The sequence below is a fragment of the Mauremys mutica genome, chromosome 6 (assembly GCF_020497125.1).
Source record: "Mauremys mutica isolate MM-2020 ecotype Southern chromosome 6, ASM2049712v1, whole genome shotgun sequence".
In the NCBI taxonomy this organism is placed as follows: Eukaryota; Metazoa; Chordata; order Testudines; family Geoemydidae; genus Mauremys; species Mauremys mutica.
Window position 1 is genome coordinate 32,176,198 of NC_059077.1, and position 27,237 is coordinate 32,203,434.

Sequence of the window (27,237 nt, forward strand, 5' to 3'; positions counted from 1 at the left end):
AGCTAAGTGAGGGGGGGCTATTTATATCTGCACAGTAAAAGTACCCTTTGGGGGCATCTGGGTTAAGGAATGCTTAATCTCTTGAGTAGTAGTCTAATCAAAGAAACAGATTATCTCATTTATCAAATTCAAAACTTAATGTCTTGCAATTTAAGAAGAAAAAAACAAAAGGAATTACACAATTGCTCTGTCAAAAGAGAAACTTAACTCTGGACACTGGACTTGGCAGGCAAATGAAGGAAGAACAGCGTTTCAAATATTTCAAGTATTTAAGTATTCGTGATTTTAAAGTCTCCACAGATTTTCTTACTGATTCAAAATCTTTTTTTAAAAAACAAAACTTCTAATATTTCAGAAATTGGATTCAAAACCAGATTCAATGTACCAAGTTAATATTGTTTAAAAATACAATATAATCTGTTCAGCTAAATGATGCAAGAGATCAGGATACTCCATGAGTCAAATAATCAGAAAATTTAACATGTTAATTCACTTTTTTGATGTTTAAGAATCTAAAACAGTGTTTGATAAAAGGCAAATGTCTGCAACAGAGCACAGCAAGCTTTGCTCCCTGTCCCAAACAAATACTAAAGAATGATGAAGAGTTAATGAGACCAAGAACAGCAGATAACATGAAAGTGGCTGTTTTCTCTATAAGCTGTAAATGAATTTTTTTTTTGTATAATTCTACAGAAACAGAGAACCTGGGTGTATTAGAAGCTCCAGGAGGTAACTAGAATGGTACAAACATACACCACCTTCCACTACAAGGAGGAGTATTCCTTCAGCCAAACAAAAGGAATAGTACACAATCGGCATCTGTTTCACATAACTGCTTGGCTGCTGAAAGAAGAAATCTAAAAAAGTATGAGTTTTAACAGTCAGTCCTTAAAGTATTTTAAACAAAACTTCACTGTGCTCTAGCAACTGGACAAGGCTTGCAATTTTCCAAAGGCTAAGATTGCAAGGTAATTTTTAAATTAATTGAGTACATCACAAATTAAAATCTAAACGGAACTTTTCCCTTTTGATTGACATGCTGCAATGAATAGTGAACCTTTGAAGACAGATTCCTTTCAGCCTCTCCAGATTCTCAACATCAACTGCCCAGACAAGACTGCTATAGTACAGAAAACAAAACTCAGCCACAACATATTAGTGTTTGAGAGGGTGTGGGGGGAACAGAGATCTTACAAAACTAACCTAATACAGGCCCCTCTCCCTCAACATCAACAGCAGAAATTCCAGGACAAAGTTTAGCAGAGAAAGAGAAGTTACAAAAACTAAACATACACAAACAGAGGAAGGGGAAAAATATCAGGGGCCAACACTGCCTGACAGGATCAACACGCTGACGCACTGCAATCAAGTCAAAGGTGTTGCAGTCTTCACGGTGCTTCTACAGAAAATATAAACATATGTAAAAGCTGCCCTGCATCTCTTTCCAAGTGAGGTCTTCACTTTTCAGCCCTCCAGAAAGCCCTACCTCCTCTTAAGAATCTTCACTCTAATGCAACAGAAAACATCCCTCCCACTTCAAAACATTATTAAAAATACCCAACCATCAGGCTGGGCACTGAAGCCCTTGAGTCTAAACCAGTATCTAGCTACCTGACATCTACCTTTAACTGACTACATTTAGACTCCAAAATTTGGCCCCAAGTGACTTTACTTTGCGACATTGGGAAAGAATTGCACAGCTAAATAGAACTCAGATGTCACTCAGGCACAATGGTGACAAGTACAATATAAATGCATAGACAAATATGTCATAATTAAGGCTACAATTCTGTCATAAAGGTCACTGATTCCATGACTTTCCAGGACCTCTGACTTCTTCTGGGCCAGCCCAGAGCCATCGGAACAGTGGTCTCCGGCCCGCCAGAGCAGCGGCTGGGGTTGGGTCAGCTGCAAGCCCTGGCAGCACTCTGTCCTTTATACAGTGAAGTGAAAGTAAAATATCGATCAAATATGCAAGTGATTAAAAGTGTTATACCTCCAAGTTCTTTTACATTCAAGACGGCATTCTGGAATGGCACTGCTTTTATGCTAAAACCTAAAATTAGAAACAAAAAGTGTTAGTAACTTATTTGGTAAGGTATTTTAAAATAGACTGTATCCATTAAAACTATTGCGTTCACTGTGGTTTTAGATAAGCTACTCAGTCACATTAAATATAGATTGGACAGAAGCAAATCAATGAATACAAGTAGACCTATAAGGAGGGCCCTACCAAATTCACGGTCCATTTTGGTTAATTTCAGAGTCGTAGGATTTTTAAAATAGTAAATTTCATGGTTTTAGATATTTAAATCTGAAATTTCACAGTATTGTAACCATGGGGGTCCCAACCAAAAGGTGTGGGGGGGGAAGTGTCTCAGTATTGCCACCCTTACTTCTGTGCTACTGCCTTCAGAGTTGGGCAGCCCAAGGGCAGCTGCTGGCTAGGTGCCCAAATCTGAAGGCAGCACCACTGCCAGCAGCAGTGCAGAAGTAAGGGGGTGGCAATACCATACCAAGACACCCTCAATTCTGCACTGCTGCTGGTGGCGGCGATGCCTTCTGAGCTGAGCTCCCAGCCTACAGATGCAAAGCTTCCTACAGCCAGGGAGGTTCCCAGAGGTGGGTCTGACCCTGCCCTGGGAGCAGCCTGTGCAGGGAAAGAGGACGTCCTGTCCCTCCTCAGACCATCCGGGACTAGCAACTGGAGTCTGGTGCAAAGTAGAAACCCCTGGCCAGGGCACCCCCAGTCCCACCTCTTCCCAGCTCCAGGTACAGCACTTGGGAGTTAAAGGGACCTTGGGCTGGCTGTAGGAGAGGGGCAGGGGGTTATCATGGTGACCCCTGACCACAGGGCCCTGGACAATTGCCCAGTTGCCCACCTGTAAGGTTGGCCCTGCTCCCCCCCCCACAAAAAGTGACAACCTCCCCATACCATGCCACCCTCACTTCTGTGCGCTACTGGTGGCAGCACTACCTTCAGAGCTGGGCTCCTGGCCAGCAGGTGCTGCTCTCTGGGCACACAGCTCTGTGAAATCTGGTTTCCCCTACAATAGCCAGATTTCACGGGGGAGATCAGATTTCACAGTCTGACACACATTTTTCACAGCCATGAATTTGGTAGGGCCGTACCTATAAGCTTGTCAACATAACCTTTCTATAAATAGGGATTTATTAGCTTAGCCACAGAAACTCCATTCTGCTAATATCTTGTGCAACAAAGCATTACCCCATCTTCCACATTCGTACTTAACTTAAAAGTGATGTGGGAATGTAAGTCCAAAAAATAGAAGTTGATAGAACGTGCATGTTTTTTGGAAATCCCCATTAAAAAATTTTACTGAAACTGAAGTTTTGCATTAATACTAATAATATTAGGTAACCATTCTAGGATTTTTAACATAGAAAGAGACTAGGAAAATAAATTGAACTGCATACGTTGTTTTACTTAAAGTATGCTTTTCTTGGTCACTCTTAATATGTTGATAAAGGGTTAATAAATTATGCAGTAGACATTACAACCCTGTTACAGACATGAGTAGTATGTACTCTAGATGGTTACAAACACTTCAGTAGGTGTTATGTACGTTTATAACCAACCCATTGACTGATTAATAAATTGTTACAGATTTAGTCCAACCTTTTATTAAAACATTGATCAATCATTTATTAGCCCTTTATAAACTATAAACGGAACAAGATCCCCGATACATAGGAAGAAGCACTGCTCATGACAATCTGCTGCCATAGGCCAAACTTCAGTGTACTAAACCCCTTCCATCCCCTAGAACAGAGGCTCTGAATTGGGGAGGGAAGGGGGCGCACAGCCAGCTTTCTGATGGTTTGGTGGTTACAGTAGAAATGGTGGGGCCATGCCTCAGGTTGCACCACCATTCGCTCTGGTTTGGCCTGGCCAAGTTTGAATGAGTGGCACTGTAACCCAGCACACTGGGTCCCAAGCACCAGTCTGGTTGGGCCCAGCTGCCTCTGGCACCTAGGCAGAAATTGCTGCTCTAGGCAGCTGCCTAGTTTGCCTAGAGGGTCCTCTGGTCTCTGGTTAATATGAGGGGAGAATACCAGGCTCCCACTAATTGCCAGGCAGCAGCAGAGGAGCCTGAGGAGCACCACACACTTTTGGGGGTTTCCAGGAGTCTCAGGGTGACCAGTAGGGCCTCAGTGAGGGCAGAGTGAAGTCACCCCAGGATCACAAAAATGCAGAAAGGACAGTAGCAGCAGCAGTGGGAGGCACTACAGGACCCAAAGAAGGTTTTCCTTGGCCAGGGCCTGGGGGTTGAGGACCAAGCTGAACTCCCTCTCTCCCACCTTACCCCCAATTCATATGCAGGACCATGTGCAGTGGGGAAGGGCAGCCAGGGAAACATATGGGTGTTGGGGGAAAGCCTGGAGCAGCAACCGTTTGAGCCAGAGGAGAAAGGCCAGGTAGCTCCTTGCAGGGGAGGCTGACTAGGCCCCTCCTTAACGCAGCATAATGAATGGGTGTCCCCCCCACCAGCAATGAGGGGGCACAGAGGGGGACAGAAAGGCTGCCTGAGCTCTCACCCCACTGCAGAGCAAGTGCGCGTATGATGGGAGGAAGGTTGTCCAGTGTGACAGCTAGTATGGCAGCACCCTCTACTCACCACAGAGTTGTGTGGTCCCTCTTACAAGGGGAAGGGTGGATGGGTGGACTCTCACCACCATAGAGCTGTGAGGGGCAAGAAGGAGAATAGGGGAGATAAAGGGACATTCCCACAGTTTGGAATTTCTTACAGGGATTCCCCAAGTCCTAGAGTCCAGACACTAAGGGGTACAGCATTCTGTAAGCTTTGCAGAGGTCTGGGACCAGGTTGCAGCAGAGCAATGGCAGGCAGAATGTTACAAATCAAACACCTCCGAGTGTTCCATCTCGCAGAAGGAACTTAGGGATGGGGCCACAGACCATTGAGAGTGTTCCCTCTGTGAGGGGAGCATATGTATAGCAAGCACCTCGGTAGTTAACAGAAATTGGGGAAACTGAGGCACAGCTCAGGGCATCTGCAGCCAATACTCCAGTCGAAACTGGGAACGAAATTTGGAAAAACTGAGGCACAGCTCAGGGTGTGTCTGAAGCCAAGATTCCAGCATAAATTGGGGACCAACACTGGGGGGGGGGGGGAGATGGGAAGGTCCAGATCAGGGTTGTTATGGCCACAGTCCCAGCAGATACTGAGAACCAACTCTGGGGAAACTGAGGCATGGCCCAGGATGGCTGTGGCCAAGATTCCAGTGGAAACTGGATCACAGCCCAATGTTGCTGAAGCTAAACCGCAGCCAAAACTGGGGAAACAGGCACAGTATCCAAGCTATATGTGCAGCAATTAGGAGGCTGCGATCTAAGGCAAAGGACTTTTAGATAGAGAGTGGCCCTGGATATTGGGGGACACCTCAGTCAAGGACCCTGACAGGAACCACATACTGAGGCAGGGCAAACACCCACCCTTCCCATCCATGGAATCGGAGTAGAATTGGGTTTCTTTAAGATCTACTATGGGCATTATGCTAGTCGCCCTTTTTCCTTGAGGGCTGGGAAGGAATTTTTCCCTCATCACCAGATAGGGCAAGGTGGAGAGGGTTTCTTCACCTCCCCCACAGCAGGTCAGGGAGGTTAGGTTAATATGGCAGATATCCAGTTCAAGTACTTGTTACAGAAGGGACACTGATTGGATCAAGTGAATTGGAAGGGGAGGGGGATTTAGAGGAAAGCACCCCTTCAGGAAGCTGGGGAAGTGGAGTTTGGGGCTCCTAACTTCTAGTATAGCACATGCAGTATCAACATGTTTACACATGCAATATCTCTGAAGTGGTTTGGTCAGGTACAATTCTGAGGACTGCCCAAGTTTGCCAATCCAGCACTATATTTGTTGCTGAACAGAACAGAGGACCTGACATACCAGGACAGACCAGTGGCTTCCAGTATTCTGGTTCTGACCCTGGCCAATAACAGATGCTTCAGAGGAAGATGCAAGAAACTCTGCAGAGATCAAATTATGGAATAACCTGCCCATACAGCAAGTTTCTTCCTAACCACGTGAGCTGGATGTTGGCTTATGCCTTGAAACAGAAGGGTTTTATCCCTTTTAAAGTCTATATGATATAACTGTAATGGCAATGAATTCCATGGGTTAAGTACACATTGTGTAAGAAACAGTATTACCTTGAATCACTTTTAAATTTCTTACCTTTCTATTTTATTTAAATTATTAAAATGTGAGGATATTGAGCACACCATGAAAACCAATTAAGGCTGCTCATGGACTAGAATGCAAAACTCAAAACCACATATACCTCTACCCCGATATAACGCTGTCCTCTGGAGCCAAAAAAAAAAAATCTTACTGCGTTATAGGTGAAACCCCATTATATCAAATTTGCTTGATCTGCTGGAGTGTGCAGCCCCCCGAGCATTGCTTTACCGCGTTATATCCGAATCCGTGTTATATCAGGTCGTATTATATCGGGGTAGAGGTGTATATGAAACACATACCTACATACACCAACTCCTCACACAAACACTGTCACACACCCCTTCCCTATTACACTAACAAATCAACTTTACTCAATCACTAGGGTCACATAACTAGAAAAAAAATTACAAGATTGCTCTCCCTCCTCTATGACCTAATCTCTCCTTCTTATTAATTTTATACCCAGGTATTTGTTTCTGTCATTTCACCATTTTTCATTAATGCCTAGTGTGTCACAATCATCTCTTATTGCCAGGCATCCTGGTTCTCCTATGTTTGTTTTTAAGCTTCTTGCTTAAAAACAGGTCTGTCGCATCTTACGCGCATTTAACATGCACGATTTCAGCTTTGCGCAGTCGGGAGAAAAAAAATACGGGCGATTCCACCAGCTAAAATATTTTGGGGGGGGGGACTTGACAGAAACAGCATGTCTTTAGGCCTGTGATAAGGGTCTCCTCTATAGTAACCCTGGAGAGTTGGCCAAAAAAAAAAAAAAAAAAAAGTTTAAATAGTGTGTCTGCCCCGGAGTGAGTGAGAGATGGGAGAAGCGAATCTGCTGTTCCCATTACAGTACTCAGTCATTAAACTTATGGCTGGAAGACATGAACCGTAAAAAGACGGTTACTCACCTGTAGTAACTGGTGTTCTTCGAGATGTGTTGCTCCTATCCATTCCATTGTAGGTGTGCGCGCCGCGCGTGCACGGCTCTCCGGAACATTTTTACCCTAGCAACTCTGGCGGGCCGGCTGGCACCCCCTGGAGTGGCGCCGCTATGGCGCCCATTATATACCCCAGCCGGCCCGTCCGCTCCTCAGTTCCTTCTTGCCGGCTATTCCGACAGTGGGGAAGGAGGGCGGGTCTGGAATGGATAGGAGCAACACATCTCGAAGAACACCAGTTACTACAGGTGAGTAACGGTCTTTTCTTCTTCGAGTGATTGCTCCTATGCATTCCATTGTAGGTGATTCCCAAGACTTACCTAGGCGGTGGGGTCGGAATGAGACGTGGCGGAGTGTAATACCGCAGAGCCGAAGGCTGCGTCGTCTCGAGACTGCTGCACCAACGCGTAGTGGGAGGCGAAGGTGTGGACTGAAGACCATGTGGCCGCTCTGCAGATGTCCTGGATGGGAACATGGGCCAGGAAGGCGGCCGATGAGGTGTGCGCCCTGGTCGAGTGCGCAGTGAGTCGGCAGGGGGGGACGCGAGCAAGCTCGTAGCACGCCCGTATGCAGGACGTTACCCAGGATGAAATCCGTTGTGAGGAAACTGGCTCGCCTTTCATGCGCTCAGCAATTGCCAGAAAGAGCTGGGAGGAATGCCGGAAGGACTTTGTCCGGTCGATGTAAAAGGCGAGGGCCCTACGGACGTCCAGGGTGTGGAGCTGCTGCTCACGAGGGGAGGCGTGCGGCTTTGGAAAGAAAACCGGGAGGAAGATCTCCTGATTAAGATGGAAGGCCGACACCACCTTGGGAAGGAAGGCCGGATGTGGCCGAAGCTGCACTTTGTCCCCGTGGAAGACGGTATATGGGGGACCTGCTGTCAGGGCGCGGAGTTCGGAGACTCGTCTGGCGGATGTGATTGCCACGAGGAAGGCCGTCTTCCAGGTGAGATGGCGCAAAGAGCACGTGGCCAGGGGCTCGAAGGGTGGCCGCATCAGCTGGGTGAGAACCAGGTTCAGATCCCAAGTCGGAGCAGGCGGACGCACCTGAGGGTAGAGACGGTCCAATCCCTTGAGGAAGCGGGCAACCATTGGGTTGGAAAAGACGGAGCGACCATCTATAGCGGGCCGAAAGGCCGACAGAGCCGCCAGGTGCACCTTCAGGGACGAGATCGCAAGACCTTGGCCTTTCAGGTACCAGAGGTAATCGAGGACTGTCTGGATAGGGGTCGAGAACGGGTTAAGACCTCGCTGATCGCACCAAAGCGCAAAGCGTTTCCACTTTGCGAGGTAGGTAGAGCGTGTCGAGGGTTTCCTGCTTTCAAGCAGGACTTGCTGTACCGCCGCCGAACAACCCCTTTCTGCGTCGGTCAACCACTCAGGAACCAGGCTGTAAGATGTAGCGACTGCAGGTTCGGGTGACAAAGCCTGCCGAGGTCCTGAGAGATGAGGTCCGGCCATAACGGCAGGGGAATGGGATCCCGAATCGAGAGCTCGAGGAGCAGGGTATACCAGTGCTGCCTCGGCCAGGCCGGAGCGACGAGTATGACGCGGGCCTTGTCCCTCCGCAGCTTGAGTAGCACTCGGTGGACCAGCGGGAACGGGGGGAACGCGTATAGGAGGGGGCCCGTCCAGGGCATGAGGAACGCATCGGAGATGGAGTCCGGAGCCCGACCCTGGTACGAACAGAACCTGTGGCACTTCCTGTTGGTCCTGGAGGCAAACAGGTCTATTTGGGGAAATCCCCACCTCCGGAAGATGGTATGAGCCACATCGGGGCGAAGGGACCACTCGTGGGAGGCGAAGGACCTGCTCAGACGGTCGGCCAGCGTGTTCTGCACTCCTGGTAGAAAGAAGGCTTCGAGGCGAATCGAGTGGGTCACGCACAGGTCCCATAGGAGCATCGCCTCCTTGCACAGCAGGGAGGATCGGGCCCCGCCCTGCTTGTTCAGATAGAACATGGCCGCCGTGTTGTCCGTGTACACCGCTACGCAGCGGTCCCGGAGGTGTGCTAGAAAGGTGAGACAAGCCAAGCGGATCGCTCTCAACTCCCGAACGTTGATGTAGAGGGAGAGTTCCTGGGCCGACCAGAGACCCTGGGTGTGCAGGTCTCCCATGTGGGCCCCCCATCCAAGCGCCGAAGCGTCTGTGGTCAGGGTGGCCGACGGGCGAGGGGGGCGGAACGGAACCCCTGCGCAGACCACCTCCGGATCCAGCCACCAGGTGAGCGTCCGGAGAGTGGGGTCCGAGACCGTGACCACCATATCTATAGGGTCGCGGTGGGGGCGGTACACTGACGTCAGCCACATCTGGAACGGACGAAGCCTCAGCCTCGCGTTCGCGGTCACAAAAGTGCACGCCGCCATGTGACCCAGCAGGCGGAGGCAGGACCGCACCGTCGTGGAAGGGAAGGCCTGCAGGGCCCGGATGAGCGAGACCATCGTCTCATGGCGAGGACGAGGGAGGCAGGCTCTGGCGAGGTTGGAGTCTAGGACCGCTCCTATGAACTCCAGGCGCTGTGTCGGAACTAATTGGGACTTCTCGGCGTTGACGAGGAGGCCGAGAGACCGGAACAGGTGCAGTATCTCGGACACCTGGGCTGCCACCAACTCTTGAGAGCGACCCCGAATCAGCCAGTCGTCGAGATATGGGTACACGTGGATTCCGCGCCGACGGAGAGCTGCGGCCACGACCGCCATGCATTTGGTGAATACCCTCGGGGCAGTGGAGAGGCCGAAGGGTAACACCGCAAATTGGTAGTGGGTCTCGTCGACCATGAAGCGCAGGTAGCGTCTGTGGGGGGGGTAAATTGCCACATGAAAGTAAGCGTCCTTCATGTCGAGGGCGGCAAACCAGTCTCCCGGATCCAAGGAAGGGATAATGGTCCCCAAGGTTACCATCCGAAACTTGAGCTTGCGGAGGTACTTGTTCAGCTCCCGGAGGTCTAAGATGGGACGTAGACCTCCTTTCGCCTTGGGGATGAGGAAATATCTGGAGTAGAATCCCCTGCCCCGCCTGCAGAGAGGCACCTCCTCGATGGCACCCACGCTCAACAGAGACTGGACCTCCTGTAAGAGGACTTGCTCGTGAGAGGGGTCCCTGAAGAGGGACGGGGAAGGTGGGTGGGAGGGAGGGGGCGAAATAAACAGTAGGCGGTAGCCGTGCTGGACGGTGCTGAGGACCCAGCTGTCCGATGTTATAGCAGACCACGCCGGAAGGAAGCGGGAAAGACGATTCGAAAACAAAAGGGATGGATCCTGGGGGAAGAGTGGTGGGCCGTCCTCGGGCGTCCCATCAAAAGGCCGGCTTCTGCGCCTGCGGAGCCTTGGACGAGCCCTGAGCCTGGTTGCGCCGCCCCCCGACGGTCTACGGCGGAAGGGGGCCGTGCGGCGATTGTTAAACGGCCGAGTCCTGGCGTGGTTGAAGGGCCGGTAGGGCTGCTGACGGAACGAACGCCTCTGCGTGGCCGGCGTGTGCATGCCCAGCGTCCGTATTGCGACCCTCCCGTCTTTTAGGGTCTGAATTCTGGCGTCCGTTTTTTCGGAAAACAGGCCCTGCATGTCAAACGGGAGGTCCTGGAGGGTGTACTGGACCTCCGGTGGGAGGGTGGAAGACTGCAACCACGCAATGCGGCGCATCGTCACTCCGGATGCCACCGTTCTAGCCCCTGAGTCCGCTGCGTCCACGGCCGCTTTAATCAGGTTTCTGGAGGTTAACTTGCCCTCTTCCAGCAGCGCCGAGAACTCGGGGCGGGAGTCCTGAGGGGTCAGCTCCTTGAATTTCGCGAGGCACCCCAAGATATCTGGACAAGAGGGCCATCTGGTTAGCGATGCGGAGTTGGAGACCCCCCGCCGAATAAACCTTACGCCCCAATAAGTCCATGCGCCGGGCCTCTTTGGACTTCGGCGCAGCGGCAGGTTGACCGTGACGCTCGCGGTCATTGACTGACTGGACCACCAGCGAGTCTGGGGTGGGGTGTACGTACAGATATTCATACCCCTTGGGGGGGACCGAATACTTCCTTTCCACGCCGCGCGCCGTGGGGGTGACGGAGGAAGGTGACTGCCAAATGGTGGTATTGTTTTTCTGGATGGTGCGGATAAACGGGAGCGCCACTCTGACGGGGGTCTCGTCTCCCACCACATCGGTAATAGGGTCCTCGACCTCTTGGACCTCGTCGATGGGCAAATTAATGGCTTTCGCCACCCTTTGGAGGAGGTCCTGGTGCGCCCTGAGGTCAATAGGCGGGGGCTCTGATGGCGACGCCCCTGCCACCGCCTCATCGGGAGAGGAGGACGAGGAGTGGCCCGGCAGCACCTCCTCATGTTGCTGTTCCACCGCCTGGTGATCCGGTGGCAGTGAGTCCTGCCCTAACGGTGGGTCGTGGGCATCGGCTTGAGTCGGTGGAGACGGGGGGGGTCTACTGATGGTGGCCACTGGCACCGACCGCACCGAGCCCGGCTGTCTGGGTGGCAGGGGAGGTGCCTGCTCGTACTGCGCCCAGGGTACCCAATGCCCCCAATACTGGGGTCCATGGTCCGGTGGAAGTGACCCGGCTCTGAAGTCCACCGCACTGCCCTGAGGGGAGGCCACGGAGGGTTCCCTTGAAGGCCAGGGTGGAGCAGTGGCGGCGCCTGGGCGGGCATCGGGCGCCGGCGTGAGACGAGCCTCGGGTGCCGAAGGTCGGTGCCGGCTGTCTCGGGAGGCAAGTGGTGAGCGGGACCTTCGTTCCGCACGGTGCCGGGAGCTGGAGCGACGGCGGCGGGAGCTAGATCTCCGGTGCCGGGAAGGAGATCGACGGCGCCGGGAGGTCGACCTACGGCGGCGGGAGCTCGACCGGCGGTGCCGGGAAACAGATCTTGATCTCGATCTGCGGCGCCTTGAACGGCTGCGGGAGCCCCTCTGATGTCCGCGGTGCCTGGACGCGGACCTGCTGCGGTGCCGGTGACTTCTCGACCGGGACCTGGAGTGCCGCCGGGAGTACGACCGGCCCCGCGATGGAGAGCGGTGCCGGGACTGCGACCGGTGCCGAGACGCTGAGAGGCGTCGCGATGTCGATCGCCGGCGGGATGGGGAGCGGTGCGGCGGTGACCGTCTCCGCGAGAGGGACCGGGATCGAGTCCGGATCCTGGAGCCGCGGTCGCCTCGGTCGCCCGGGGATGGAGGACGAATCATCGCAGGCTTGCCGAGGGACTTAAGTGTCCGCACCGTTGGTGCCGGCGGCTGATGGGACGGAGCCGATGTCAGGTCGATTAGCTCCCTTGCCGTCGCGAACGCCTCAGGCGTCGACGGGATCCTCAGCTCCTCCTCGGTGGGCACCGGGGAGCTGGGCGGTGCCGGACTCGACGGGCCTTGCGGCGCCGGAGTCAACGGCCCGGTGCACTTTGCGTGCACTGCCTCAGCCTGCACCATTTTCGTCGGAGGCGGCTGGGCTAACGGCTTCCGCTGCTGTTTTGCAGTGGCCGTCTTCGGCACCTTGTGCTTCCTCCCCGGGGAGAGGGAGCGGCGCCGGGTCTTCGGTGCCGGCTCGGTACCGGAGCGGCTCGGTGCTGCCGGTGCGCTGCTCGTGGAGGTAGGCTTCGGCGCCGATGGAGCCAGCGCCGGAGGTTGGAGCGCAGACTCCATCAGTAATTGTTTCAGCCGGGAGTCCCGCTCCTTCCTCGTACGAGGCTTAAAGGCCACACAAATCGGGCACTTATCTGGTCTATGCGACTCTCCGAGGCAGCGGAGGCAGGAGTCGTGCGGGTCGCTGACCGGCATGGGCCGCTGGCAAGCCGCGCAGGGCTTGAATCCCGGTGCTCCGGGCATACGCCCGCACCGGGGCGGAAGAAGAGGGGTAAGCCCTCTAATTCCCTAACTACTAACACTATACACTATATATATATATACACAACTATAACAAGAACTTAACTAATTACTAACACTATATACACTATAACTATGGAGAAACACTAGGGTTGTGGAGGTAAGGGAGCACTCCACTGTTCCAACTGCCGTCACGGGCGGGAAGAAGGAACTGAGGAGCGGACGGGCCGGCTGGGGTATATAATGGGCGCCATAGCGGCGCCACTCCAGGGGGCGCCAGCCAGCCCGCCGGAGTTGCTAGGGTAAAAATGTTCCGGCGCGCACACCTACAATGGAATGCATAGGAGCAATCACTCGAAGAAGAACATGTGCCTATCAATGGCAACATGTTGCGAGAAAAGGCTCTTAGCATCTATGCGCTGTTCAAACCTCCCACCGAAGAGGGACAGCCTTCTGATAAGAAGGAATTCAAAGCCAGCCAAGGTTGGCTTAACAGTTTTAGGAACCGCTTCAACCTCAAAAACGTGCAGACTACTGGTGAAGCTGCATCTGCCAATGAGGATGCAGCAAAAGCCTACCCCGAACAATTAAAGAAAATCAGAGGAAAGGGGCTATCTTCCAGAACAAGTTTTTAATGCTGATGAGACTGGGCTCTTCTGGAAAAAAATGCCCACCCACACTTACATTTCAAAATCAGAAAGACAACCCCTGGCTTCAAAGCAGCTAAAGACCGTGTGACTCTGTTGCTTTGCGGCAATGCGGCTGGGCATTTAATAAAGCCGGGCTTGCTCTACAGGGCTGCAAATCTCCATGCACTAAAAGGCAAGAACAAAAATCTCCTGCCTGTGTTCTGGCAATCAAATAAAAAGGCTTGGGTGATGGCAGCATTATTTCTGGATTGGTTCCACAAGTGTTTCATTCTGGAGGTCAAGCAGTACCTTGAAGAAAAAGGACTTGACTTTAAAGTGTTGCTGATCGTAGACAATGCTCCTGGCCATCCTGCGGCACTCCAGTTTGCGCATAATGATGTTGAAGTCGTCTTTCTCCCCACCAATACCACCTCCATCCTCCAACCTCTCGACCGAGGCGTCATTAGCTGTTTCAAAGCTAATGAAAATGAGGCTTACATTCTCACAGATCCTTACCGCTATGGATGCCGATCCCAATGTTAATGTGATGGAGTGCTGGAAGTCCTTCAACATTGCTGATTGCATCACTTATATTAAACAGGCAATGGATGCAATGAAGCCTGAAACAGTCAATGCATGTTGGTGAAACCTATGGGAAGACTGTGTAAGTGATTTTAAGGGTTTCCCCATTGATAAAGAAGTGCAACTCATTCTTCAGGTGGCCAGGCAAGTGGGTGGTGATGGCTTCGTCAACATCCTCGAGGAAGAAATTGAGGAATTAATTGAGGGCCATAGAGAAACATTGACTAATGAAGAGTTAGAAGAACTGATAAAATTATCTAGAGAAGACGAAGATGATGACGAACAGGAAGAGCCAGCAACTTGGAATCTTCATAAATTTTCTGAAGTGTTCCAAGCAGCAAAACACTTAAATGATTTAATTTCTGAATATGATCCCTCTATGGAACGAAGCCTCAAAATCACACATAGTATTACGGATGATTTGAGACCATACCAAGAAATGTTTGAGGAGCTCAAGAGACAACAGCAACAGTTGCCAATCACCATGTTTTTAAAGAAAAAACAACCAGCAGCAGCAAAGCCTACCCAATCAACTTCTCGAGCTGAACCAGAGCCAACCACTTCGTCTACGACTCGCTCTCCATCACCCAAGCCTGGCCCATTGTCTCCTGGATCGACATCAAGCCCTGACGACTCAATAATAGTGTTGTCAGGGGAAGAGGAAGACTAATCATTGGAGTGTGTACAGTACAAGACTGGTGACTGTTCAGGTTTACAATACTGCACTGTTTTCATTTTTTATTCTTTCATTCTTCTGTGTGTGTTATGTTATTAAAAATACTGTAAAATTATATTTTGCATATGTAGTCTATTATATACTGTACATTGCCGTATACAATACATAGTACTTTATGGGTGATTTAAGGGATTTTCAAGGGTCATTTTGACTATACGCAGTTTTCGCTTTATGCGCTGACCACGGAATGTAACCCCAGCATAAGATGCGACAGACCTGTAGATACATTTATAAGTTTTAGTTGTCTGTTTATATTTAACTCCTTTATTTCACTCTGTTTTTGTAGAATTTATCTCCGATCTAAACCTGTTCCTGCTCCATTCCTCTCCTCCACTGACCAAAGAGAAAGGACTATGACCAGCAATAAACACTGACCATTGATTAAAAGAACAGGAGTACTTGTGGCACCTTAAAGACTAACAAATTTATTTTAGCATGAGCTTTCGTGAGCTGCAGCTCACTTCTTCGGATGCATAGAATGGAACACACAGACAGGAGATATTTATACATACAGAGAACATGAAAAGGTGGAAGTATGCATACCAACAGGAAGAGTCTAATCAATTGAGATGAGCTATCGTCAGCAGGAGGAAAAAAAACTTTTTGAAGTGATAATTAAGATGGCCCATAGAAGGTGTGAGGAGAACTTAACATAGGGAAATAGATTCAATTAGTGTAATGACCCAACCATTCCCAGTCTCTGTTTAGGCCACAGTTAATTGTATCTAGTTTGCATATTAATTCAAGTTCAGCAGTTTCTCATTGGAGTCTGTTTTTGAAGGTTTTTTGTTGCAAAATTGCTACCTTCAAGTCTGTCACTGAGTGGTTAGAGAGGTTGAAGTGTTCTCCCACTGGTTTTTGAATGTTATGATTCCTGATGTCAGATTTGTGTCCATTTATTCTTTTGCGTAGAGACTGTCCGGTTTGGCCAATGTACATGGCAGAGGGGCATTGCTGGCACATGATGGCATATATCACGTTGGTAGATGTGCAGGTGTACGAGCCCCGATGGTGTGTCTGATGTGATTAGGTCCTATGATGGTGTCACTTAAATGGATATGTGGACAGAGGTGGCATCGGGCTTTGTTGCAAGGATAGGTTCCTGGGTTAGTGTTTATGTTGTATGGTGTGCAGTTGCTGGTGAGTATTTGCTTCAGGTTGGGAGGCTGTCTATAAGCGAGGACTGGCCTGTCTCCCAAGATCTGTGAGAGTGAGGGATCATCTTTAAGGATAGGTTGTAAATCTTTGATGATGCGCTGGAGAGGTTTTAGTTGGGGGCTGTAGGTGATGGCTAGTGGCATTCTGTTATTTTCTTTTTTAGGCCTGTCCTGAAGTAGGTGGCTTCTGGGTACTCTTCTGGCTCTGTCAATCTGTTTTTTCACTTCAGCAGATGGGTATTGTAGTTTTAAGAATGCTTGATAGAGATCTTGTAGGTGTTTCTCTCTGTCTGAGGGATTGGAGCAAATACGGTTGTATCTTAGAGCTTGGCTGTAGACAATGGATCGTGTGGTGTGACCGGGATGGAAGCTGGAGGCATGTAAGTAAGTATAGCGGTCAGTGGGTTTCCGGTATAGGGTGGTATTTATGTGACCATCGTTTATTAGCACAATAGTGTCTAGGAAATGGACCGCTTGTGTGGATTGGTCTAGGCTGAAGTTGATGGTGGGATGGAAATTGTTAAAATCACGGTGGAATTCCTCGAGGGCTTCTTTTCCATGAGTCCAGATGATGAAGATCATCATCAATGTAGCGCAAGTAGAGTAGGGCCGTTAGGGAACGAGAGCTAAGGAAGCGTTGTTCTAAGTCAGCCATAAAGATGTTGGCATACTGAGGGGCCATGCGGGTACCCATAGCAGTGCCACTGACTTGAAGATGTATATTGTCCACAAATGTGAAATAGTTGTGGCTGAACTTTGTGACTTTGTCCTCACCCACCAGGTTAGCCGTGACCATTGATTAAGTTTTCTTTTGGTTACTTACACATTCCACAGTGCTGCAGTGACTGACTTTGGAAGGACTTAAGTCCTAATGTGTATCCTCTAGTTTCCTCATCTCACCCCATTTACTATCACCTTTTCCCCTCACTTTGTGCCTATGTAGCAAAGCCCCTTAAGGAATAAGGCTTCAAAGGTTTCTTTCTTCCCTTTTTGGTGTCTACGGAAAAATCCACAGGGGATAGGACCTTTAGAAATTAACAATTTAGATATACCACCCATGTTACTGGAGAGCTCTCTCACTTTTAAAATGCACCAGATTGTATGTTTTTGTGAAAATTCCCCAGATTTTTAAATTAAATTCAGTTTTGCCAGTGTAAGCTGCCTTTGCATCTCTGTTAATTACTCAGTTCTAAACACTGTTTAAAAGATTATTTTTAAAAATGAATTACTATGCTGAAGATCTACACAGTCTTCAGCACACACTTTAAATCTAACCCAGTTAGTGTAGCCGTTCATCTTTAAACAAAAGATAACACACTCACTTTTCAAACTATACACACACCCCACACAGTAGAACAACGAACATGGGACTAAGTAAGCAGCAGCCAAGGGAATAAATACGTTCATTTGGGTAACTGATATAAATATATTAGGAACCAAACTTTATAAAATTGCCACTGTAAACTCAAAATTTCTGGGCTACAAAAGTATCAAGGATTAGCTTATTCTACATATTCATTATTTAGTTCCCATATTCCTTTTCATTTCATTCCATTGTGTGCATTTGAATTATTAATAGAGAAACAAATATGAGATAATACCACCTCAATTTTTAATTATTAATTATTATTATTATTAAGGAATGCATAATTTAACTGACAGTTATCTAAAGTATTAGAAACATTACTTTTGGTTGAAAAAAACCTTCCTGACAGCAGCATCATACCTGTTGTAGAAACTATATTCTCTTGGCTTTCACAGCAAAGCTGAGACAGTAGACTTGTCTTGCCAGAACCAGTGAGACCTATACAAACCAAGTCATATTCAGGTCGTGGAGGTGGTGGTCCCTTGCAGCAAAGCGCTTTAAAACACTGCCAGGAAAAAGAAAAAAAGACTTCACATATTCTATAACAAAATTTAAAAATTCCAATTCACAAAATTAAAGGCAACAAAGACAAGCAAAATATTCTTTTTTCCAAATGTCCTGGTACAATCAGCATTTACTAGACTATGATTAGCCCAACCAGAGTCTAAAAACCAGATTTTTAAGAAAGCACTAGGTGAAAAATCAATACACTAGATCTGATATGCATGGGATGGGCAATCTGATTTAATTTCCTGAATAGCATAAAAATGCACATTTAACGTGACAAGCGTGCATGCTATTCAAATATTTGTCCAACCATGTTTGCTGCCATCATTAGAATCAGCAAGAGATGCAACTGCTATTCACATTTGTAACTAATGCCATACCTGGCCCAACTAGCGAGCAGTTTTGGAGCTGCTGCTGGCCAGACACTCCCAGTTGTCGCAGCTTCAGGAAAGGGAGGAAATCCTTTGGTGACATTGTCTTCATCCCCTCCCCAATATTCCCCTACTTGTACCTTCAAGGGGATGATGTCCAGTTTACAGTCAGCTTGAACTGGCTTTCAGGATATATTTTATAACAGTTAACACACAACACACTATGTGGGTTTATTAATGCACACACCTTAGGCGGAACTTACACTTTGTTCACCACACTATACAATAGAGAGGTGTAAATTAATCATTGTGTGACTGCATGAAGTACTAAACTGCTTAAACTATGTCTTTCTTATGGCAACTCTTAAGAGCCAGTGCAGCAATTTAATTAGTCCTTTAAACCTTTATTTATGCATTACAGGTAAAATCTTTTCAAACAATTTAAAAGATCACCATTCTGACAAAACCAGTGCTAAAGGCTTCTGCATAATATTTATATTCAAATATGAATGATCACCACATTTTACTTAAGTATATAAAATGCACTGCCCAAATCAAAGCATTCTCTCAGCAAGCACTCATCAGTATCAACTACCCCAAGAGTAGGGCACAAAGAAGCTGTAGCAAGTGATAGAAAATGTGATTGCATAGACAATTCATGACTGTCTGCATATCTGAAACACACACACACACACACACACACACACACACACACACACACACAGACAATCACACACACACAGTAAGATCCCTCACTAGGTATCAAATCCAGCAGCTTCAGCACCAGAAATGTGAGTCTACCACCTAGCTAAAGTAATACTAACACTGTTGCTTGTAAATTGCAAGTGAGTACATTACAGGCCACCCACTAGAGGGAGACATGATCCTATGATACTAAATTTATAATGGGATTATTTTGGATTAAATGTTATATTATTGATAATGAATTTAAACTGCAGGAGTGTTAACATTTTAATTGTTCTTTTGAAAACAATATGCGTAACACTCAACCTCGTTATTTTAAACACATCAAGGCTTGAATTCTCATATCTATGTGCACCTATTTATTTGAGTGGAAGATAATAGGTCTGTCTGAGGACAGGATTTGGCATTATCAGTCTTGTTACATATTTTTTTCTTGTCTATGCCTGCATAAAGATTAACACACCGCAAATATACACAATTCCAATGCAAAATGTTTCATTCTGCAGTCATATTGGTTTGTTTCCTTACACCAGCCAATCTAAAGAAACAATCTTCATAAACAAAAGAACAATGGCACATAAAATAGGAAGAATCCAGGCTGACGTTCAGATTCCAGGCAGAGTATGCAATGGTGACAGGAAAACTCCTGATTTATTTGTGAACCAAGCAAGTTTTAAATGAAACTTGAGATTCAACATCAAACAAACTCACTATTTTTCCCCCCTCCAGAGCCAGTTTCCACACATTAGTCAACATAGCTTCTCTATTCCCTTTATAAAAGCCAAAGTGAAAATATATGATTTGGCCAAAAATATTCACTTCCAATTAATGTAGTTAAATAGAGAAAATATCAATTTTTGTATATGGAAAGAATATAGCCTTTACTGCAATGTTTGTTATTTTCTTGTCTTATGAATAGTGAATTTTCTTGCATATTGAATGTAATGTTTTATTTTGTTGAAATAAAAGGAGTAAGTGCTCAAAACCATTTAATGTGTTGGCCTGAAAATATTTCCACAACTTAAAAGACGCGACATACTTTTTATCATTGGCCAAATATACTACTGGCAAACATTTCAGGTGCTACCATCAGTAACACGTTTAAAGATTTTATAAAACCATTTTTAAGACTTCCATTGCCCAGTAATCTATATTTACCAATCTCACTGGCCAATAGTTTTATAAGCAAGACACATTTTAAACTTAACTATAGCCATTCACATTAAGAAAAAGTTATCTTTTAGCAATGCTGGGCAACCATCACTGCCTTCCCACTCTGCAGGGGTAGAAAATTGTTTGGCTATTAATGAAAACGGGCCACGCCATTTGAACATTCATTACAGAGATCAGATCTCACAGCTCTGGAAGCCATATTTATTATTGTTTGTATTATCAGAACACCTGTGAGCCCCAGCCATGGACCAGGACTCCATTGTGCTAGGCACAGAACAGAAAGAAAGTCTCCTGCCCCAAACTGCTTACAGCCCAAATAGACAAGACAAACATAGGTTAAAGGAAGGAATATAACACAAGCAGATTGAACAATGTGATGGCAAAAAAACATGTTTGTTCCATGATTCCTTCCCCACCTTTAGGAGGGTAGAAAGAAAAGAGATGGGAAATGGGACACTGAAGGAAAAGAGTGAAGGGAACAAGACAGGGGGAAAGAGTAAAATGGGCAGGCATGGAGTGATGTTGAGAAGAGACCATGAGGGAAGGTTGGAGCAATCAGCACAGGTCAGAGAAAGTCCAGTCAAAATTAGCCATATCATTTTCAACCCTGTTTTGGTGGACTGAGTGGGGGATTGAAGAAAAAAAGCAAATAGTTAATATCTCACTGTCAATCACAGGAAATTGTCTTAGTGCAGACAGGGTCTTTAAATTGAGTCATCCCTAAATCTCTCATCTCTGTTGCCTACCACCTAGTTGTCATAAGGTTTTAAGTTTAAAAAAACAATTTTTCTTTTTCCACAGGTGTGGGCCCAAAAGATCTCAGGTTAATAAAAAACATGTAAGTCACATCCATGTGTGAAAGAGGAAAATTTCCACAAATAATTTTTGTTAAAAAACTCTTGATGAGAAACATTTGTGTGCTTGTTAGAAAGACAATATCAAGTACAGTAACTCCTCACTTAACCTACTCCCGCTTACCATTGTTTCAAAGTTACGTAACTGCTCAATTATGGAACATGCTCATTTAAAGTTGTGCAATGCTCCCTTATAAAGTCATTTGGCTGCCTGCTTTGTCCACTGCTTTTAAGATTCTGTGGAAGAGCAGAAACTTTATAAGGAAGCATAGCACAAGTTCCTCTTCTCCGACTCCTTCCCCTCCCTCCCAGCGCTTCCCCCACCGCCAAACAGCTGTTCAGCAGCGCTTAGGACTTTCTGGGAGGAAGGCGGAGGAGCGGGGAAGCGCTGGGTCTCCACTCCTCCCCCTCTCTCCCAGAAAGTCTTAAGCACCACTAAACAGTTGTTTGGCAGTGCTTAGGACTTTCCGGGGGGGGCGGGAGAGGGAAAGAGGAGCAGGGATGTGGCGTGCTCCAGAGAGGAGGTGGAGTCGGGGTGGGAAGAAGTGAGCCTGGAGTGGAGCAAGGACAGGAAGAGGGGGGCCTGGAGCATTCCCAGCAAAGTCAGCGCCTGTTCTTCTCCGGGGAAGCTGCTGCTGCTGCTTCCTAACCTCCTTGCCTGCAGTAGGCTGTGCCTGCGTGGGGTAAGCCGGGGCACTTCCCAACCACAGTACTGTATATAACGCCTTTTCTTTGCCCAAAAATATTTCCTTGGAACCTCCTCCCTCTCCCCCCCCCATTTACATTAAATCTTATGGGAAAATTGGATTAGTTTAACATCATTTCACTTAAAGTTGCATTTTTCAGGAACATAACTAAAATGTTAAGTGAGGAGTTCCTGTATACAGTAAAATTTCAGAGGGTGTGTGTATATACACACATACATGTGTGTGCAGTAGCTGGCTAATAATTTAGCCAATTGAACTTTTAAAGACTGTTGTGAATGCAGAACTTTTGCAACATTTAATTTTATCTCCTGTTGCTCTTACAGACCCATTAACTCATGTAGCTGCTTCTCACCCCCAAATCTACAATGAAAACCAGTAGCTGAATGTTGTTTTTAACGCACTCAATGAGGTCGTTATTCCTATCTCAGTAAAATGCATTCTAATATTTAAAGGTGTGTATGTGCTGTTGTGGAATGCAACAATCGTTTATCTTATCTATATACATATTCCTTGCAATCCTGGGTCTGATTTATTACATTGTAAAGCATTTTGAGATCTTGTAAATAACAATTACTGTAAATAGTCCAAGTGAACACTGCACTCCACAAAACATCTTTGGACACATTTCCTGCCCCAAATGAAAAGCAATATTTAAAACGATACTACATATTCAGAGATCTCACGGAGTACATTAAAAACATCACTCAGCTACTGTTTTGATTATAGATATTTCTTAGGGCAACAAGAAGCTATGTGAGCTGATGGGCCAGTAAGAGTAACAGAAGATAAAATTAAATGCTGTTGTAAAAGTTCTGCACTTACAACAGTCTTTAAAAGTTCAATTGGCTAAATTATTAACCACTTACTGCAAAAAAAACAGAACAAAAAAGCACCACTACCCACAACTGAAATTTTACTATATACTTGATATTGTTCTTCCCAGGACACTGGGATAGTCCCCTACTCTTTTCAGAAACTGCTATGAGATGTTTAATCTCCTCTAAGAACATAAGAGCGGCCATAGGTCCATCTAGCCAAGTATCCTGTCTTCCGACAGTGGCCAATGCTAAGTGCCTCAGAGGGAATGAGCAGAACAGGTAATCATCAAGTGATCCATCCCCTGTCGCTCATTCCCAGCTTCTGGCAAATAGAGGCTAGGGACACCATCCCTGCCCATCCTGGCTAATAGCCATTGATGGACCTATTCTCCATGAATTTATCTAGTTCTTTTTTTAACCCTGTTATAGTCTTGGCCTTCACAACATCCTCTGGCAAAGAGTTCCACAGGTAGACTGTGTGTTGTGTGAAAAAATACTTCCTTTTGTTTGTTTTAAACGTGCTGCCTATTAATTCATTTGGTGACCCCTAGTTCTTGTGTTATGAGAAGGGGTAAATAACACTTCCTTATTTACTTTCTGCACACCCAGACATGATTTTATAGACCTCTATCATATCATCTCTTTTCCAAGCTGAGAAATCCCAGTCTTATTAATTGCTCCTCATACAGAAGCTGTTCCATAGCCCTAATCATTTTTGTTGCCCTTTTCCGAACCTTTTCCAGAGAAGAGCAGAGGGGACACTAGTAGAACAGCAATCCCTGTCCTAATAGTGAGTTGCACTGTCAGGCTCACACTTGGAACTCCCCTTCTTATGGTACTCAAACTCAACCTTCTGGGTGAGTGTGCCAACTTTCACAAGGACATTGAATAAGCTTTACTTTGTGGGACCAATTTTAGACTTTAGAATATTAACTGTCAAAAACTGACAATTAAACAAAGTGACAAATGGACATAGATAAGATCAACAGTCCAGAATTTAACCAGCATGAGAAGTACACATACTTTCAACAATTGCATTAAAGATGTTTTTAATTTGTTTTAAACAAAGGTCTTCAGCTTTATTTCTCATAAGTAGACACGGGAGTGAAATATTCAAGAATCTGCTATATTTCATTTTCCAGTCTGTTCACTAAAACCAAGACTACAGGGAGATTAGGAAGTACTATGTGCATGAGCCCACAAACACACAGCCGGTAAGAGCTAGTTTTAGGCTTCCCAGCCTTCATAGCTTCCCTGTAAAGCTAAAAAGTTACAAGAATTATCAGCAACGGCTAAACTCTCATCACCGATCCCAGTCTTCCTGGGTGTTTGTAGCACAGGTGTTGCCATTGTTTCAACAAAGTACTGGACTCATGAGTGTTGCACTACAGGGCACTCTTTGGCACTTGCTCTAGTGAAAGGAAAGTCTCTTTTACACTACTTCAATTTAAAAGCTGTAAAATTTAAAGTTTTTAAAAATCCTTTTTTATAAGTATCAAATGCCTACTTGAGCACAAGTAATACCACAGCTTTAAAGTTTTTAATGGAGCCATGGAAACAATGTGAGCCATTTTCAATTTTCTTCAACTGATGAGAAATCCAAGGTGATAGGCACAATGCAACTGGTCACATGGTAATACTGAAAAACCCTGCACAGTTTTTCATACGCCATCATCAATATATTGCAATTCCTAGATAAAAACGACATTAATATGGAGTTAACGTTGAGAGTATTTGACAGTAACTTAGGGTAAAATACATTACAGGGATGTTGTAATTATCCCAAACACAAGCGTTATAAACCCAGGAAATTCAGAGTTAAGGTTAAACTTAAAAAATCAAAAGCCATTAAGAAATGGATATGCACCATTCCCTTAACACTGCCTTGCAGTGTAACCAGGTGTCACAAGGTGGGGTGGCCCTTCCAGTGGAGTCTGAGTTCAGCCTCACCTGCTACTAGGTTACCTCTCAGGACATGAGAGTCATGTCATGGGGGAGAATGTGACTGAAACAAGGCTGGCTGGAAGATATAACAGCAGCCTGTATTCAGGCATAGAGAAGAGACACAAAGGAGATGCCGGAAGTAGGCTTACATGGGAAGAGATCTAGGCAAGAACTCTGGTGGCTAAAGGCAAAACAACCAAATCACATAGGGTCCTTTGGTCAGAAACCTGTAGTAGAAGGAGCACATACATCCCCCTATATCACCTCATTCCGAAGTGCTGCATCCACCTCTATCTACAAAAGGAAGGAGGAGTGTTGAGCTCAGCTTCCCACTCTCTTGGGTTCCAATCAACAGAAGAGCTAAAAACTGAAGGATGATAGACCCAGACCCTTAGAAGAAGGGCTTGTTCTAGAAGCATCTGAGGTGGAAAATGTTTACTTGTATTGCCATTAGATTATAATTTACTCCAGAAGGTGTGAACACAGGCCAAGAGCTAAGTCACCCTGGAGCCAGTAAAGCACTAAAGACTTCAGGCTAAGAGAACCATAGTGTCTTCTCAGCCTGGGTAACTGAAGCTGAGAAATGGGGAAACTGAGGCAGCAGGAGCATCCAATATCAGACCGAGTAAACCACTGCTACATCATATAATTACGATTAATAGACAATAGTGTTTGTAGTTTCAGGCCAGTAACACCCACGTCTCTCAACAGTGGAATATCGTTGAATAACTGGCAAGTGAAAGAGTAAATTACTTACCTGTAATCCTGCTTCTTTCAAAGTATCACATAGGATTCCCATGAGCCCACCTTCTCTTTAGGGCATAGATTATTGCCATCTCCAAGATGTAAAGAACTATGTAAAGAATTTCTGAGAATTTCTTGTGAACAGCTGACATAAAAAGCTCTTCTTTCCTGCACATTCAGGGACTGGCTAAGGTAACTCAGACAGCAACAGTTGGAATGGAATAAGGGGGGAGGGGACTCCTGCTTCAACTACCTGAAAGGGAGTTCCAAAGACGATGGATCTAGACTGTTCTCAGTGGTACCAGATGACAGAACAAGGAGTACTGGTCTCAAGTTGCAGTGGGGGAGGTTTAGGTTGGATATTAGGAAAAACTTTTTCTCTAGGAAGATGGTGAAGCACTGGAATGGGTTACACCTAGGGAGGTGGCGGAATTTCCTTCCTTCGAGGTTTTTAAGGTCAGGCTTGACAAAGCCCTGGCTGGGATGATTTAGTTGGGAATTGGTCCTGCTTTGAGCAGGGGGTTGGACTAGATGACCTCCTAAGGTCCCTTCCAACCCTGATATTCTATGATTCCAGCCCAACTGCCATAACTCACAGGATCCTGATCTGAGTTTGGGGAGTCCTGGCCCATTTCGTAATGGGGAGGAAAGGCCCTAGAATGAGAATCCTATGTACATGCAATATTTAAAGGAGGATTACATATTTACTGTAAATGTCCATGCTTTTTTGAGAGTATATCACACTCAAAGGTCTGTGTATTCATGTGTGGTGCGGAGGGGGAGAGGGGAGAGTTAAATTCTAGAAAAAAAACACATGTAAAGGAAGCATATGAGTTGAAACTAAAGTAAAACGGTATCTTGAAGAAATGTGCATATTTACCCACTAAACAGGGAATAATTAATTGCTGTTGCAGAAAAATGTACAAAATTAAGCACCACTATTTTTTTTAACTATGTTTTTTGGTGATCATGTGCAAGAGTTATAGGAAAACAATAGCCAGTAAGATTCCTACCTAGGAATTTCCACCTTCACCAGATTATTGCAGTTTTAGGTGGATCAGTATTTGAGCTGAAAATCCTCAACAGTGGCCCTTTAAAAAAATCCTACTGAGGTTTCTTCTGGGGAAAGCATTAAATATTGTGTCTGTAGCAGGAGTGGCCAAACATTTTTTACATGTGGGCTGCTCAGAGATCACAGCTCTGGGCAGCAGACGTCCCTGAACTACTACTTTCTTGCCAACACACTGCACTGCCTCAGGCCAGGCAGTCTTTCTTCGCCTACTTGTACTTCTCATTTCACTCTCCTTTTTGAGATGAAATACTCCTCCATTATTTCTGCTTTGTTCTGGACTCATCTCCTGTCTGTTTCTTTTGTTGCACTAACAGAAGCAGGGAATTTCATGCTTAGTTGATCTCTCTCGCGCGCACATAAACACACACACAAAATATTCAGGAAATAGAGTTAAGGGTGAAAGCTCATCCTTAATTCTGTCTCCTTGTGCTTGTATGTTAAAATATGATCTCCCTTTATATTTTTATTTGCCACTTAAGGCAACATGATGCAACTGGCTTTCTTATACCAAACTTGCATACATTAAAGTACAGCACAGTGCAGTAGCCAGGCTAAGTTGACTAAAACGCAATAAGATCTTCAAAACAAGCCAAGTTTACAGAAAATGAGTTCCGTTGATATGATAACCTTACATAAGACTGCAAAGGGGTCTTGATCTTAGTGGAAGAAAAATGAAAAAGATAAGAGAAAAATATGAAAGAGGCAAAGAGTGCAACACAAGAAAAGGAAGAGGAAGAGAGATGGGACATGAGGGAGGGAAAGAGGAAAAACAAGACAAATAAACTGAGATTAAGGAAGAAAAGGAAGAACAAAATGAAGGAAGATACAGTAAACTAAGCTGTTTGTCACAATAAAATTCATGCAACATTTGACTATAGAATGTATATCTATGGAACAACAAATATA

At 46.3% G+C, this 27,237-nt stretch overlaps 1 protein-coding gene across 6 annotated transcripts in view; it reads right to left on the reverse strand.

Annotated features, from left to right (window-relative positions):
- Positions 1-25,456, reverse strand: part of ARL15 (ADP ribosylation factor like GTPase 15) — a 196,350-nt gene extending 170,894 nt beyond the window's left edge. For all 6 annotated transcript variants that reach the window (XM_045021552.1, XM_045021554.1, XM_045021551.1 and 3 more), the window contains exons 1-3: positions 25,273-25,456; positions 17,797-17,941; positions 1,997-2,056 (exon numbers count right to left, since the gene is read on the reverse strand). In XM_045021552.1, the coding sequence (XP_044877487.1) occupies positions 1,997-2,056; positions 17,797-17,941; positions 25,273-25,314 (247 nt within the window). In that variant the 5' untranslated portion in view covers positions 25,315-25,456. The remainder of the gene's footprint in view (positions 1-1,996; positions 2,057-17,796; positions 17,942-25,272) is intronic.
- Positions 25,457-27,237: the final 1,781 nt, after the last annotated feature.